Source organism: Streptopelia decaocto (assembly GCF_964273445.1).
Source record: "Streptopelia decaocto genome assembly, contig: HAP1_SCAFFOLD_92, whole genome shotgun sequence".
In the NCBI taxonomy this organism is placed as follows: Eukaryota; Metazoa; Chordata; class Aves; order Columbiformes; family Columbidae; genus Streptopelia; species Streptopelia decaocto.
Window position 1 is genome coordinate 175888 of NW_028115951.1, and position 12317 is coordinate 188204.

At 54.3% G+C, this 12317-nt stretch overlaps 1 protein-coding gene across 1 annotated transcript; it reads right to left on the bottom strand.

The window, feature by feature from the left end:
• Positions 1–1155: 1155 nt before the first annotated feature.
• LOC309452507 (tRNA-dihydrouridine(47) synthase [NAD(P)(+)]-like) lies at positions 1156–5607 on the bottom strand (the record flags this gene model as incomplete). The annotated part of the gene is made up of 11 exons (XM_082077128.1): positions 1156–1321; positions 1956–2084; positions 2170–2358; positions 2651–2726; positions 2970–3066; positions 3439–3549; positions 3625–3690; positions 3879–3995; positions 4095–4247; positions 4342–4383; positions 4981–5607. The coding sequence occupies 11 exons, from the start codon at positions 5605–5607 to the stop codon at positions 1249–1251; spliced, it is 1680 nt and encodes a 559-aa protein (XP_081933254.1). The 3' UTR covers positions 1156–1248.
• Between the last annotated feature and the right edge of the window lie 6710 nt (positions 5608–12317).

A 12317-nucleotide genomic window follows, 5' to 3' on the forward strand; every position in this document is an offset into this window, starting at 1 on the left:
GTGTCCGAGCAGACGGGGTGCCAGGGGTGCCGTACCTGCTGGTGGGGCCTGGGGGGGCGCCCAGGCTGCAGGGTTGGGCTGCTGCTGCACGCTCGGTGGGCACAGTGGGGCTGAGCCTGCAAGAGAGACAGGAGCCATGGCCGGCGCTCGCCTCCGCTCTTGCCCCCATGAGCGTCCCGGGCTGCAGGGGTCGGGGTGGATTCCTACCTGGGGGAAAGAAGTTTTGGGGGAGCATGAATGGCTGTAGCAGCCGCAGGACCGGGTGGACCCAGGAACCGTTCGCCGGGAACATCGTGGTCGCTCTGACCGTTGGTAACTAAGGACTCTTTGGGGTGTCCCAGGAAGGAATGTTGGGGCTCCCAGTGTCCCGCCCCAGCCCAAGAGCCTCCCCAGCTGCTCCTGGGCAGGGAAAGGGTTCAGGGGGGTGGGCGGGTGGTGGGTACAAATGCTTTTTGCTTTAAATATTATTTTTCTGGGGAAAAGGAACAAGTCGATGCAGCCGAGCTGTGTGTGGGGACCAAGCTGCACCTTGTGTCACACAGTGAATGCATTTGTGACCATTGCTTGTGTTTCTGTGCGCTGGAGTGTTAGTGAACACGTTTGTGACCATTGGCTGTTCTTCTGTGCGCTGGAGTGATGCAGAGACAGGAAAAAGTGACCTCAGGGACACGAGGGGGTGTCACACAGCGCGTGTTGCCCAGACCTCACTCCAGCAGTCCCCTGATCAGGAAACCCGAGCAGCCCTGGATACCCCTCAGAGGGGCTGAGCTTTCCCAGGTGGGTGACACTTGGGAGGAGACGGAACCCACCACTGTGTGCTCCTCAAAAAACGGGATAGATGCTGCACATCTGTTAAGGTGCTGGGACTATTTGTGCTCTGCAGGACCCCGGGGATCGGGTCAGTACATCGTACATGGACCATTTGGCACCACCAAGGACATCCTGGGAGGAACAAGAGGGCTTTTGCTCCCGCTATGTGAGCCAGGACAACTCCTGCTGCGAACCGGAGGCCGGAGCTCTGCAGTGGCCCGTATGCTGTTAATTAATCGCACTGTTCTCTACTAGCGAGGCACCGCTGGCCGCGAGGCTGGCTGAGCCCATCTGCTGCGGGACTCGTGGCAAGGACTCTCGTTGGGGACGTGAAGACAACCGGGCTTCTAAAAACATCAACCTTTATTTCATTTTGGAGCCAACCCGCCCCTCGACGCCTCCGCTCGACTCGCAGCCACGGGAAAGGGCTCCTCAGCCCTATCTGTAGGAATTGGCCTTGTGTTTGGGCAGGAAGGTGAAGCTGGTAGGTACAGGGCCCAGAAGCATCTCACTGGAAGAAAGAGAAGAATAAAACAAAAAAATAAGGAAAGGTTTGTGTTCAGTGCACCATACACAGTTGTTTTATGGCCCCGTGGCTCTATAGCGATGGTGACTACACTCAGCTGTCTCAAATCAAGACTTTAATTTCCCTAAAAATGAAGGCTGCTGCACAAAAGCACCCGCAGTGCTGAGCTTCAGCCCCAAACCACAGCCCCGGAGGGACGAGACCACCAGGTAAGGGCAACGTCCTTCTCGCCGGGGAGCCCCCAGGGTCGGTGCCGGGTTTGGTGACCTGAACGTGGCAACACCGCTGGCCAGGACTTGCCAAAAACCAACACGAGCCTCCGAAAAGCTGCTCCCAACCTCTCGCTGTGCGTGTGCGGAGCCAGAACCCTGCTCGTGCCAAACCGCATTAAGGTCAGGTCCCAAAATGATGGAAGTCAGCGCTAGCGCGATCACATTTGGCCTCGCTTAAGACTTGAACTATTTCACACTGTATTTTCAGTGCACAGTACTTTTCTTTAGAGTTCAGGTGGTTTAACATATTTCCTGGATGCTGGTTCAACTAAAATTTTCCATAAGGTGACTTTGTGCTCTGCCTTGTCCCTTCCTACCGATTTTACTGAAATTCAGAGCTTTCCTACCTTATTTTAATCCAATCATCCACATTCTGGCTTGCCATCAGCGTCTCCAGATAGTCTCTCCCCATGTAGTAAGGCGGTCGCTCGTTAATTTTCTGAGGTAGGTGTTCTAATAAGCCGACTGGGATGTACCTGCAGTGAAACGCAACAGCGGCGGGTGCGGTGGCTGGGACAACGCGGGCTCGCTGTGCTGAGCATCCCCGGCCGGCAGAGTTACCTGCAGAGGAACGAGAGCCATTCCAGCAGGAACTTCCTCGTCTTCTCCACCCCCTGCGTGTCCGAGCCCCAATGCTTGAGGCTGTAGCTGGTGAAGTCCCTGAGGATCCCAAATCTCTCACTGGAAGAGATATCCCAGTGGCGCTGCTCCTTAATTTCAGTGAAAAGCCACGGTTTGATGAGCGCCCCTCTGCAGCAAAGAAGTGCATTGTTATTCCCCTCACTGATGCTTCTGAACATGCCAACTAATCTAAGAGGCTTTCCAGCACTCACCTGCCAGCCAGTGCCGCTTGAATTTTTATCTCAATTTCAACAGGACGTTGCTGGACGTTCCCACAGATGCAAAGTGATTTTACCAACTTTCAAAGAGTAGTTTCGCCAAGAAGAAACTTCTGGTGTTTCGAGTCTGTTCAGGTATTTAATTCCCATTTTACTCTTGCACCGATGGAGCTCAGAAGCCAGGGGGGAACACAAGCACTTGCCTTGCGATCATGATTCCCAAAACGCCCATCTGCAGGGCTCGATTAGAATCTTCATAAGACAAAATATCACCGTTTCCTGTCCAGAAGGGAGAAGCCAGAGGTCAGAGCGATACAGAGGGCAAGTCAAGCTGAGCGAATCCAGGCATGGGAGAAAATTCACAAAGGACACGGGGTCCAAGAGCCAGATTGGCCAAAGAGGCCCCGCAGCTCATGTTCTGAGCCCCCCAGGGATGTTGCTGACACTCCACCTCCTTCAGGCTAATCCTCCTCAATTCAACACACAGCACTTCCACTCCACGTGACAAAACAAAACACCTACCGAAGAGAGGCATGGGGCTGGCTCTTCTGGCACACTCTGCTATGTAGTCCCAGTTCATGCCCCTCGTGTAGCGCTGCTCCCGGGACCGGCCGTGGAGCTGCCGAAGTAACCTGCAGTGAGACCCCAAAAAACGCCCGGAGGAGGCAGAGCAGACTGGAAATAATGGGCTTCAGCAAAGGAAATGACACAGGCAGGGGTCAAGGATCCTTCTGCAATGAGGTTTATTGGGCTGAAAGCTCCCTCCCAGACCACTGCAGGGCCCATCTCCCTTTGTCATGCACGCAAAGCTCAGAAGCACCCACAAAAACGCTCCCCGCAGCTGAATTTTTCACTGTCATGAGCAGAAAACACTAAAAGCTTGTACGCAGCTTGGCAAAGGTGTTTAAAAGAGCCACTGGGCTGCAGGGAGTGGTAAAGTCACCCCTGTGTTGCGCAGAGTTCCCCAGACACCAGCCAATGATCCCTGTACCGTGACCATGGACGCTCCCCACTCACGGATCTTGGGGATTATTTTGTGAGCCACGTTCATCTTCTCTTGCACCCCGGTCCATATTTTCACAGTCAGCGGGACGTCCGGCACCTGCAGAAATGGAGGGTGAGGCAGGAGTCGGCTCCATCAGCTCATCCCCCGCTGCCGGCAGATGCGCCAATTCACCGAGTTCATCCCTCGGACGATCTGTTCAAACTTGTTGGTCTGAGTCATCAGGGCGCAGCCTCCTCCCTGGGGGACAAAAAGCGGGAGAGTCAAGATTTTCTGCCTCCTCGCATAGTGAAGATGCTGCTTGGAGCTGCTCCACAGCAGCTCTCTGCTCAGGGGATGCAGCTGAGACTTGGAGCACCTCAAGACTTTTGGAGCATCTCAAGACTTGGAGCAACAGGACTCACAAAACCTGCTAGAGAACATCTTACCTTCTTGTAGACCAGGTCAATGCGACACCCCACGTTGATGTCTACAAAGTCTACTTCAATTGTCTGGATCAGGAGCTCTGCACATTTGGTCATTGTGTCTGGAAACGCCCCTTCCAGCTACCTAGGCGGGGACAGGTTGCCTGAGTTCAAGAAGCAGCTTTTCTCTTCAGAAGCGAGTTATCATTTTTTTTAGGTTATCAAGGTGACAGCACTCACCTGCACCCCAAAAATATCCTCAGTATGACGGCATTTGAGGAGAGCCCACTCGGAGGACTGGCCCTGGAGCAGGTTGGTGCACACAGCCATCTCTCCGCAGGTGACATCCGCCCCGAAGTGCTTGCAGATCCTTCGGAAAGGGAGGTTACCACACTGGGAGAGACAGCAGAGACGTGGTTCTTCAGATCTGCCCTGCTCCAAATGTGGAACAGCAACATTTGACAAAAGGAGAGAATGATCTACTCACTGTGGTGAGTGGAGCCAAGTAGAGCTTGCCTTGGATTTCCAGCTGGGAAACAAGAGGGATGGAGGAAGATATTCCAGTCAGCAAGTTTATCACTTGCCGTGGGTATAACTCAGTGGGAAAACCAGAAGATCTCTGGTTTTGTTCAGGAACCTCAGCTATTCCCTGAGAATGTATTGTTTGGATGAAAGAACTAGAAACTGAACCGCTCCAGTTGTTTTCACTGTTCGGCTTGGAGAAAACTCAAAGCAGTTACAGACCGAGGGATGCGAGACTGGCTAACGGGTGCAAGGACAGAGGTGACGAGGAGGAGAGGCGGGAGGTGACAAGGAGGACAGGAGGGCATCGTGCAGTACAAACCAACCAGCCCCAGCCTCGACTCTTCCAGCAGCTCGCTTCCACCCTCACCAACAGCTCAGCTCCTCCACGTGCAAGGAGCCGCAGCTTCTCTTGCTTCTCCCCCTCCAAGGACACCACCACGACCCCAAGAGCTCACCTTCCCACATCCCGCTCCTCACAACAGTAACACGGTCCCCAGGCAGCTCTGTCCTCTGCCTCTCACCCAGCCCAGAGCTCCCTCCTGTCTTCCCAAGCACAATCTCAGCCACTTGACAAGAGACGGCAGCCCTCAACCAAACTCACCTTCTTCTTCTCGCATGCCCGCAGCTTTATAAGATCTTCATCTGTCACCGGGACGGCTGTTTTGATGGAGGAAGGCTCCTCATCGCTCTGCCAGGCGTCTGGTTTGGGATCTTCTCCCTGCTCTGGTTGCACAGGACATTCGGGGCCATCTCCCAGGCCCTCCTGGGCTGTTGTGCAGTTGGGCACCTCTTGCTCCTCTGCAGAGCACCCGGTGGCTTTGCCGCCCTTCCCACTGTCGCCGTGGGGCTTGGCCAGATCACAGAGATACTCATCGGCCTTCTTGAAGTTAAACTTCTTCTCGCACAGCGGGTGCTGGAGGTCCTTGGAGAGGTTGTTCCTCACCAGCATCTTCCCTTCCCACTGCTTGGCCAGGTCTGAGTTGACGATGTTCTGGTAGCCGGTGCCAAGGTGGGACTGGGCAAAGCGGCAGGTGACACTGTAAATGCACTTGCCGAAGGTTTGGAAGAGCACGCAGCTGCGGCCCAGGTCGCCCGGCTTTGCGGCCATGTACTCGCCGACATCGTGGAGGAAGTGGCACTGTGCACCTAAGTAGCACTTCTCTGCACAGCCCTTAAAACGATAAAGAGCAGGGTGAGACCTCTGCCCTCTGCTTCCGCACCCAGGCATGCCAGGGTTGGAGATATACGAGAAATAGAGACAAAGGGGGTGAACTCCTGGAGAGGAGACCTCAAGAGACAGGCCTGACTTGTCTCTGTTTTTTTTTGCCCAGGGATGGTCTTCAGCCTCACTTGCCATGGGACAGGTACCCTGGTCTCCCTGTGGACGCGTCTGCTGAGTGTGTCCGTCTTTGCCATGTATGTAGTGCAGGTTTCTGCTGTGGACGGGGGGAAGGGGATGTCCACAGCCTGTGCAAACAAAGGGGAGAACAGGGTGTGTTCCCAGCCCAGACATGAGGCAGAAATCGTTGGCCCTGAGGGTGGTGAGAGCCTGGCCCAGGTACCCAGAGAGGTGGTGGATGAACCATCCCTGGAGACACCCCAGGCCAGGCTGGACGGGGCCCTGAGCAACCCGATCAGGGTGAGGACGTTCCTGCTCATGGCACGAGGTTGCACTCGATGAGCTTTGAAGGTCCCTTCCAAGCCAAACTATTCTGTGATTCTATGTGAGAACAATCCTGGTTTCTCAGCCAAAGAGAGAGCGAGGTCCACACCAGAAGGCTGCTGACAGGAGTCTTCATTTGCTCTTTATGGATTATTTTCCTTCTCTTTCAGAAGGTGCTCCTGCAGCTCTTCCTCTGGGGAAGAGCTGCCAGTAGTGTTGAGCAGTGTGGACAGAAATCAGGTTCCTCCAGCTTTTCAGCCTAAGAATGCAAATCCAGCTGTTGAAGGGGTTCGCTCAGCACTTGGTTCCCTGACAGCCCCTGGACTCTCTTTTTCAGGCACAAGATGGCCCCAAAAAGAACTGGTTTGTGATGGACAGGCAGAGGATGCAGTTCTTGAGGGACATGAGGTGCTTCCGAGTCATCCTCCTGTTACTCCTCGTGGCTCTTGGCATTTATTGCACAACCTCGATGCCAGGGTGGACAACGCGGGCAAAGGGATGGATGGAGGTTGGTGACTCCTGCAAGGGAGTGCTGCTGACAGCGGCTGGAGAAATCACGGGCTCTTCTGCTTCCGTGCAGGGCGACCCAAAGAAAGAGCAGCTTGTGCCGTGTCTCCTGGGGAAGCCTCCCCCGGGGAGCCCCGGCAGCTCTGGTGGTGGAGACTCTAACAGGGAATTTTTCCCTTTCAGGAGCAGATCTGTGGGTCTGCGATCGACCGGAAGACCCGGAGGTAAGAGATGTTTCCTGAGCTGGAACTGGGTCTGTGCAGAAGCCTCAGCCAACACCTCGTGCTACCTGCACCCATTTTCCTAAAGCCAGGGCTCCCGTCCTTCCCTCTGGCCTTTGCATTGCTCAGCCTGGTGAGGAGGGAAGCGCTGGCAAAGCCGGGCGAGCACCCGTGTCTGTGCTCCGTGCTGAGCTCCGATGCTCCCCAGAGGGGATGGACATCTCTCTGAGGAGATCTGCTTTCCTGGTCCTTCAGCGATTACCAGGCTTTGCTGGCGGCACAAACTCAAACTATGCGGCGTCTGCTGCAGGAGGTGGCTCAGCTGAGGGTGCAGCTCATCAGCGCGAGGAAGGTGAGCGTGCACTTGGGGAAGGAGGTCTGGCTGGGCAGAAGCCCCGAGAAAGCCTCCTTGGGGTTGTTGGTGGGCTTGGACTGCTGACCGTGCTGTTCCTCAACCAGGCAGCGTCCGAGGCGGCTTCGCAAGTCTCCGTGGAGATGTCTGACTGGGCCCTGCAGAGCGCTGGTACGGACACAAGCAGCCCAGCCGTGCTCCCGGCGCTGCTCTCCAAACTGGTGATGAGGACAGGACTGAAAAACGAGGAGCTGGCAGCGGCCTCACGGGTCGCGTCTGAGCACCGAGTCCTCGGTTTGCAGTCATCTGCCCCCCCTTCCTTCCAGGTGCCGCCATGGACACGCGGAGAACTTCCCAGACCTACAGCTGCCAAGGGAATTGGATCTGCAGCGTTATACAGCTGTTTTGTGCTGCCAACCCTCCTGAGGCTGTTCTGCAGGTAGGGCAGCAGAAATCCTCAGTGCTGGTTTCCTTCCTTCCTGGGAACTTGGAGTCTATCTCAGGGGCATTTCCCAGCTGCAGCAGACCGCACAGACACCCCAGTGCCTGCGCTGCAAGCTCCAGGAGCAGTTGTGTTTGCCCCAGCACTCTCTCACGCTTCATTTCTCTGCTGTTCTGGGTGCAGCCAGATGTTTCCCCAGGGAACTGCTGGCCTTTCCAAGGGTGCCAGGGCCAGGTGGTCATCCGGTTGCCAGCACGAGTCCACCTGAGCGCCGTCACCGTGCAGCACATCTCCAAGGAAACCTCTCCCTCTGGGTCTGTCATTAGCGCCCCCAGAGACGTCGCCGTCTTTGTGAGTGTCTGCTGGGCGCTTCTGCCCTGGGGCAAAGCCGTGACAGCGACTTTGTGCATCCCCGGATTTTTGTGTCCCGCTCTCTCCTGAGCCCGGCTGTGCCCTGGTATGATACTTCAAGGGCTCGAGAGGTTTCCTTGCTCTAAAGACTTAGTCTGGCCAGGGCACCTCAGGGTTCTTCACCAAAACTCCAGGTGGAGACTGAGCTCCAGCCCAACCAGTACCAGACGAGCGCTGGGCTCCCAGGAGAGGCTGGGAACGGGACGGGGCTGATCCAGCGCGTACGTCCCCACGGTGCTGGGATGAGTCTGAGCTGCTCTCCTTGTGCTTTGCCCCTGAGGGACTGGATGCGGACGGAGAAGAGGAAACTCTGCTTGGGACGTTCATGTACAATGTGGCGAAAGAGCCCATCCAGACGTTCCCGCTGAAGGTACGGTCCACCTGCGGGGGAGAGATGCCAGGGAGCAAAGCAGGTTTGCCCGCACGTCCGCAGCAGGAAGAGCGTGAACGCTTTCTCGCTGGGCACAGGGGCCCGCAGCACTTTTGGGAGCTGGTTCCTGTGCAGGAGCCGGGCTGGCAGGGGCAGATCCATTGACTGCACTCTGGCTCTTGACGCCTCCATTTCCTTTTGCCTCTTTTCTTCACAGGCACTTCCCAGAGCCTTTTAATACGTCAAATTTCTTGTCAAGAGCAACTGGGGAAACCCAAAATATACCAGCATTTATCGAGTGTGGGTTCACGGGAAGATGGCGAAACCAGAAAGCCTCAGCTGACACCAGAGCAGAAACAAAGGCAAAAAATAAAAAATGCTGTGTCTGTTCAGATTGGTGTAGAAGATTTGCAAACCCGATTCCTCAGCCCATGAATGTTCCTGTTCTTGATCTGGCTCATCTGTGTCAGAGGTTCGTTTGTGTCGGGTTAATTAGTGTCCGTGTGGAATTTTGAAGTGTTTTGCCCCTTGTTATTCTGCCCTCCCCTCGACACTGGCATTCCAGGGCTGGGGAGGGTTGGAACTCTGTGTTCCTGGCAGCTCCAACAGCGTGTAGGATGGGCAGGGGCTCGGGGCAGCTCGCTGATGGGCAAGAGCGTTTCCTAGAGGTTGCTGGAGGATTCCGAGGGGCTCCTGAGAGACGGGGCTGGTGAGTGGGCGTCCCAGGATGCTGTTGGGGTTCTCCTGCCATTTCATGCCATTTGTGCCATGCTCAGGTGCCACGCTATCCAGTGCATCCTCAGTAACTACCCCTCCTCCTTCTGTACTTCCATGCCCAGCATGGGGAATAAGCAGGAGGAGTTAGAATCCTATGTTCGGTCGGGAGATTATGATCTGGTGGCAATTACAGAAACACGGTGGGACAGTTCACATTACTGTAATGTGGTCATGGATGGCTATGCCCTTTTCAGAAAAGACAGGCCGGCCAGGCGTGGTGGTGGAGTTGCTCTCTGTGTGAGAGAGCAACTACAATGTACTAAATTCTGCCCAGGAGCGGATGACGAGCGAGTTGAGAGTGTATGGGTCAGGATCAAGGGGCAGGCTGGCAGGGGTGACACTGTTGTGGGCGTCTGTTACAGGCCACCAGATCAGGCTGAGGAAGTTGATGAGGCCTTCTACGGGCAGCTGAGAGTGGCCTCACAGTCACAGGCCCTGGTTGTTGTGGGTGATTTTAACTTCCCTGATGTTTGCTGGAAGGACCATTCAGCCAGCCAGCCACAGTCCAGGAGGTTCCTCCAGTGCATTGATGAGAACTTCCTCATGCAGATGGTGGAGGAGCCGACCAGGAGAGGTGCACTGCTGGATCTCATCCTCACTAACAGGGAGGGTCTGGTCGAAGCAGTAAAGGTTGAGGGCTGCCTGGGCTGCAGTGACCACGGGATGGTGGAGTTCAGCATCTTGTGTGGCAGGAACAGAATAGCAAGTAGAATTGCAACCCTGGACTTTAGCAGGGCTAACTTTGGCCTTTTCAAGCAACTGCTGGGGGAGATCCCATGGGCAAGACTGCTTGAAGGTAAAGGGGCCCAAGATAGCTGGGTGGCATTCAGATATGGCTTCTTCCACGCTCAGGATCAGAGCATCCCCACACGTAGGAAGTCAAGGAAGGGAGCCAGGAGGCCTGCGTGGTTGAATAGGGATCTGTTGGGTATGCTCAAGCAGAAGAGGAGAGTTTACAGGTCATGGAAGCAGGGGCTGGCCACTTGGGAGGAATATAAGGCTGCTTTTAGAGGATGTGGGAAGGCAGCTAGGATAGCCAAGGCCTCCTTAGAATTACAGCTGGCGAGAGGGGTCAAGGACAGCAAAAAGAACTTTTTCAAATACATAGCAGATAAAACTAATACCAGAGGCAATGTAGGCCCACTGATGAATGGGGTGGGTACCCTGGTGGCGGAAGATACAGAGAAGGCAGAATTACTGAATGCCTTCTTTGTCTCTGTCTACTCTGCCGGAGGCTGTCCTGGGGAGCCCTGTACCCCTGAGACCCCGGATGAAGCCAGGTCAATGGAGGAGTTTGCTTTAGTCGATGAGGACTGGGTTAGGGAGCAATTAAATAGTCTGGACATCCATAAATCCATGGGTCCAGATGGGATGCACCCACGGGTGCTGAGGGAGCTGGCTGAAGTCATTGCTGGACCGCTCTCCATCATCTTTGCCAAGTCTTGGGAAACGGGAGAGGTGCCCGAGGATTGGAGGAAAGCAAATGTCACTCCAGTCTTCAAAAAGGGCAAGAAGGAGGACCCAGGTCCCTGGGAAAGTAATGGAACAGCTTATCCTTGGTGCCATCTCAAGGCATATCAAGGATAAGAGGGTTGTTAGGAGCAGTCAGCATGGCTTTACCAAGGGTAAGTCATGCTTGCCCAATCTCATAGCCTTTTATGAGAATGTAACAAGGTGGATGGATGATGGCAGAGCAGTGGATGTGGTCTACATTGACTTCAGTAAAGCCTTGGACACAGTCTCCCACAGCATCCTCACAGCTAAGTTGAGGAGGTGTGGTCTAGACAATAGAGTAGTGAGGTGGGTTGCAAACTGGCTTAAGGAGAGAAGCCAGAGAGTGGTAGTCAATGGTGCAGAGTCTAGTTGGAGGCCGGCATCTAGTGGAGTGCCTCAGGGGTCAGTACTGGGGCCAGTATTATTCAATATATTCATTAACGATTTAGACGAGGGAATAGAGTGTACTATCCGCAAGTTTGCTGATGACACCAAGCTGGGACGAGTGGCTGACACTGGAAGCTGTGCTGCCAACCAGAGACCTGGACAGGCTGGAGAGTTGGGCGGGGAATAACCTGATGAAATTTAACAAGGGCAAGTGTAGAGTCCTGCATCTGGGCAGGAACAACCCCAGGTTCCAGTGTAGGCTGGGGAATGACCTATTAGAAAGCAATGTAGGGGAAAGGGACCTGGGGGTCCATGAGCCAGCACTGTGCCCTTGTAGCCAGGAAGGCCAATGGCATCCTGGGGTGTATTAGAAGGGGGGTGGTTAGTAGATCGAGAGAGGTCCTCCTTCCCCTCTACTCCGCCCTGGTGAGACCCCATCTGGAATATTGTGTCCAGTTCTGGGCCCCTCAGTTCAAGAAGGACAGGGAACTGCTGGAGAGGGTCCAGCATAGGGCAACAAAGATGATTAAGGGAGTGGAGCACCTCCCTTATGAAGAAAGGCTGAGGGAGCTGGGTCTCTTTAGTTTGGAGGAGACTGAGTGGTGACCTTATTCATGTTTATAAATATATAAAGGGTGAGTGCCACGAGGATGGAGCCAGGCTCTTCTCGGTGGCAAACAATGATAGGACAAGGGGTAATGGGATCAAGCTGGAACACAAGAGGTTCCACTTAAATTTGAGGAAAAATTTCTTCTCAGTAAGGGTGACAGAACACTGGAACAGGCTGCCCAGGGGGGTTGTGGAGTCTCCTTCGCTGGAGACATTCAAAACCCACCTGGACATGTTCCTGTGTGACCTCACCTAGGCGTTCCTGCTGCAGCAGGCGGATTGGACTAGATGATCTTTTGAGGTCCCTTCCAATCCCAAACATACTGTGATACTGTGAAATGCACCGCTATAATCCCCTTCATCTATTGGCCAGGGTTTGTCCTTAGTAAATTATTTGTTAAATGAATTAATAAATGAATTTAATGATAAATGAATTTATTGATAAATGAATTTAACTCAAGCTAGCGATCACATCCACGGTAGCCGCTCTCTCACTCTATCTCCTGGAAATACTGAATTATTTAATCTGATGAAAAAGTGAGTGGGGAGTTTTTTGTTCTTGTTGTCGTTGTTGTTGTTGGGTTGGGGGTTTTTTTAAGTTTTGAGGGGAGTGCTCAGATTTTCGCACTGAGCTCCATGGTGTCACTATAAGCACCCAGTGCAAACCTCGAGGGGCTCCCGCGTACCTGAGGTGTTTGCCTGGGA